We start from the raw sequence: 3555 nt of genomic DNA, 5'->3' as shown, positions 1-3555 counted from the left end.
GTAACTTCAATCTACTCTACTGCAATGTCAGAGAGATAAGATTTGTAACTTGTAGCTTTAATTTGTTCCACTGTAACTTTAGGGTAATAGGATTTGCTATTTTCAATATGCTCCACTGCAACTTCAGGAAGATAAGATTTGTGGCTTTAATCTATTCAATTGCAACTTTAGGGAGATAAGATTTGCCACGATGACTTCAATCTGTCCCACTGCAACTCTAGGGATATAGAATTTGTGATTTCACTGATCTTTTACACCGTTCTCTAGGGAACATGTCCTGTAGAATCTATTTTATGGGCCTATATTTATGCTAAGCGATTAGGATGTTATGATCAGAATGAATCAAATGCTCCTAACTAGATATGTATGAATGATATTTGCATGAAAGCAGAATGCTATTTTTTGAGAATGATCCCCTTTTAATGCTTAGGTTGACATTACTCGTTGTTCATCAAGGATATATCATTGATGCATTACCCTGTCTACTTGTTCAGTTGGAGGTCCTGATAGACGTTTGATAAGAATAGAGGGCAAATGGTAACTTCTCATGCTAATTTTTATAAGTCTTAGTCATTTTCCCTACGATCTTCTTAATGTTCTTATTGGTTGCCTCCACCGCACTATTCATTTTTGGGCGATATGGTGACGAGTTATGGTGTTTGATCTTGAATTGACTACAGACCTCCACTATCGTGCTGTTGTTCAAGTTTAATGTATTGTCAGATATAACCCTTTCTAGCATCCCATACCGACATATGATCTCTTTCTTTAAGAATTTACTGACTGTCTACCTCGTGACATTGGCGTAAGAAGTGACCTCTACCCACTTGGTGATGTAATCAATGACCACAAAGATGAATCGATGCCCACTAGAAGCTTTTGGCGTGATTGACCCAATGACATCCATGCCCTACATAGAGAAAGACCATGGAGAAGTCATAACATGAAGAGGTGAATGAGGCACATGAATTTTGTCTCCATAAATTTGGCACTTATGGCATCTCTTGGCATAACTGATACAATCCCCTTCCATGGTGGACCAGTAATACCCGAATCTCATGATTTGTCTGGCCATTGTAAAACCATTAGCATTCGTTCTGCAAACGCCCTAGTGGACTTATTCCAAAATATTCTTGGCCTCAACGGCGTCCAAACATCTTAGTAGCACCTGATCCTTTCTTCTTTTATATTGGATCTTTCCATTTAAGACATAGTCATTGGCCAGTCTCCTCAGCGTCCTTTTATCATTCTCGGTCGCCTGATCAAGATATTCACGATTCTTTACATATTGCAGTATATCGTGGTACCAAGGGTGATCATTCTTTTCCTCTTCCTCGATGTAATAACAATGAGCTGGAGCCTCATAAATACTCATCTGGATAGGTTTTACATCCTCTTGTTTGTTCATTTTGACCAGGGAAGCTAAAGTAGCCAGGGCATCAGCCATCTGATTTTCATCTCGTAGTAGGTAGCAGAAAGTGATATCATCAAACTCGATATCATCAAACTCCTCAATTAACTCAAGAACCAGCCTATGATAATTGATCAGTTTGGGATCACTCGTTTTCCATTCACCTTTGAGTTGATAGATCACAAGTGCAGAATCCCCATACCCCTCTAGTACTTTAATCTTGTGTTCTATGGCTGTACGGATACCTATGATGCATGCTTCATATTCTTCCATATTGTTCGTGCAATCAAAATCTAATTTACTAGTAAAGGGATAATGATCTCCGTCTGGGGATACCAGGACTGCCCCAATTTCGTTACCCACAGTGTTTGAAGCTTCGTCAAAATTTAGCTTCTAAGGATATCTGTCTCGAGCACCTTCTTCAATGGTTGCAACACACATCAGATCTTCATTTGAGAAATTAACGTTCAAAGGCTTGTAATTTTCTAAGGCTCTACTGGCTAGAAAATCTGCTATTGCACTCCCTTTTATTTCCTTCTGGCTCACGTAAATTATACCAAATTCAGAAAGTAGAATCTGTCATCGGGCCATTCTTCCATTTAAAGTAGTTGACTCCATCATGTACTTTAGATGATCTATTTTTGAGATGAGCCAAGTTGTGTGGTACAACATGTACTGTCTCAGTCTTCGGGTTGTCAAGATTATGGTGCAACACAACTTCTCAATTGGCAAGTATCGTGTCTCATATTTAGTGAACTTCTTATTGAGATAGTATATCGCTCTTTCTTTACTTCCCAACTCATCATGTTGGCCAAGCACGCATCCCATGGAATTTCTAAATACTGCCAAGTATAGTATTAGCGGCTTATCTAGACTAGGTGCCATCAGCACTGGGGCATTGGACAGGTACTGTTTGACCTTGTCAAAGGTTTTCTGGTATTCCTCATCCCATACACCTGGATTGTGTTTATTAAGGAGACGGAATATGGGGTTGCATTTCTCGGTCAGTTCTGAAATGAACCAGGCGATATAATTTAATCACCCTAAGAAACCTTGGACCTCCTTTAAAGTGTGCGGCGGAGGCAACTCTTATATAGCCTGAACTTTGTCCGGGTCGATCTCGATCCCCTTTTCGCTGACTACGAATCCTAACAAATTTCCTGACCTAGCTTCGAAAGTACATTTTGCTGAATTGAGCTTTAGCTAGAATTTTCTCAACCTCAAGAACAATTTTTTCAGGACTTGTATATGCTCTTTTTCTGTTCGGGATTTTGCGATCATATTATCAACATAAACCTCAATTTCTTTGTGCGTCATATCATGAAACAGGGTTATCATGGCTCTTTGATACGTCGCTCCCGCATTTTTCAGTCTAAATGACATTACTTTATAGCAAAATGTTCCCCACACGGTTACGAGTGTGGTTTTTTTCCATATCTTCAGGATGCATTTGAATCTGGTTGTATCCAAAAAAGCCTTGTATGAAGGAGAACAGTGAGTAACTTGCCGTGTTGTCCACTAAGGTGTCGATGTAAGGCAACGAGAAATTGTCTTTCGGGCTGGCTTTGTTTAAATCCCTGTAGTCCACACACATTCGTACTTTCTCATCTTTCTTAGGGACGAGGACTATATTGGCTACCCACTCCGAGTATTTAACCACTTGTAGGAAACCAGTGTCAAATTGCTTCTTGACCTCTTCTTTTATTTTTAGTAGGACGTCGGGCCTCATCCTTCAGAGTTTCAGTTGAACTGGCTTGCATTCTTTCTTTATGGGGAGCCGGTGTACCACGATATCAGTACTTAGACCAGGCATGTCTTGATACGACCATGTGAAGACATCTTTGAATTCTTGGAGTAACTTAATGAGGTCTCGTTTTGTCTCTGCAGTGATGCAAGCTTCGATCTTCACCTCTTTCTTCTCTTGTTCGTCTTCTAAGCTCACAATTTCCACTGACTTTGTGAGGTAGAATCTATTTCTCCTCTTGTTCTACTATCCTTAACAAATCAGGAGATAAGTTACAATCTCGGTCATCTTCAAAGTCCTAAGGTTCCTCTAAACACATATCTTGTTCAAAAGAAGATTCTGACTCAGTAGCAATGTCGCTAATATCATTGATATCTGTAGACTTGTTATAGGAACGAAG

The 3555-nt window shown here is 39.7% G+C and overlaps 1 protein-coding gene across 1 annotated transcript; it reads right to left on the bottom strand.

The window, feature by feature from the left end:
* Positions 1 to 787: 787 nt before the first annotated feature.
* LOC128035495 (uncharacterized) lies at positions 788 to 1684 on the bottom strand. The gene is made up of 2 exons (XM_052625245.1): positions 1169 to 1684; positions 788 to 910 (listed from the first exon to the last, which is right to left on the bottom strand). Exons 1-2 carry the CDS (start codon positions 1682 to 1684, stop codon positions 788 to 790), a joined length of 639 nt encoding a protein of 212 aa, XP_052481205.1.
* Between the last annotated feature and the right edge of the window lie 1871 nt (positions 1685 to 3555).

Source organism: Gossypium raimondii, chromosome 12 (assembly GCF_025698545.1).
Source record: "Gossypium raimondii isolate GPD5lz chromosome 12, ASM2569854v1, whole genome shotgun sequence".
NCBI lineage: Eukaryota > Viridiplantae > Streptophyta > Magnoliopsida > Malvales > Malvaceae > Gossypium > Gossypium raimondii.
This window is presented reverse-complemented; position numbering and strand designations above follow the sequence as displayed.

Bases quoted from the DNA above. Each gene is read 5' to 3' on its own strand.
- LOC128035495 (XM_052625245.1), bottom strand. From the start codon at position 1,684: ATGGAAGAATATGAAGCATGCATCATAGGTATCCGTACAGCCATAGAA. The intron at 911-1,168 runs GTGCTACTAAGA...TTCTCTATGTAG, and splicing joins ATAAAAGAAGAAAGGATCAG to GGCATGGATGTCATTGGGTC.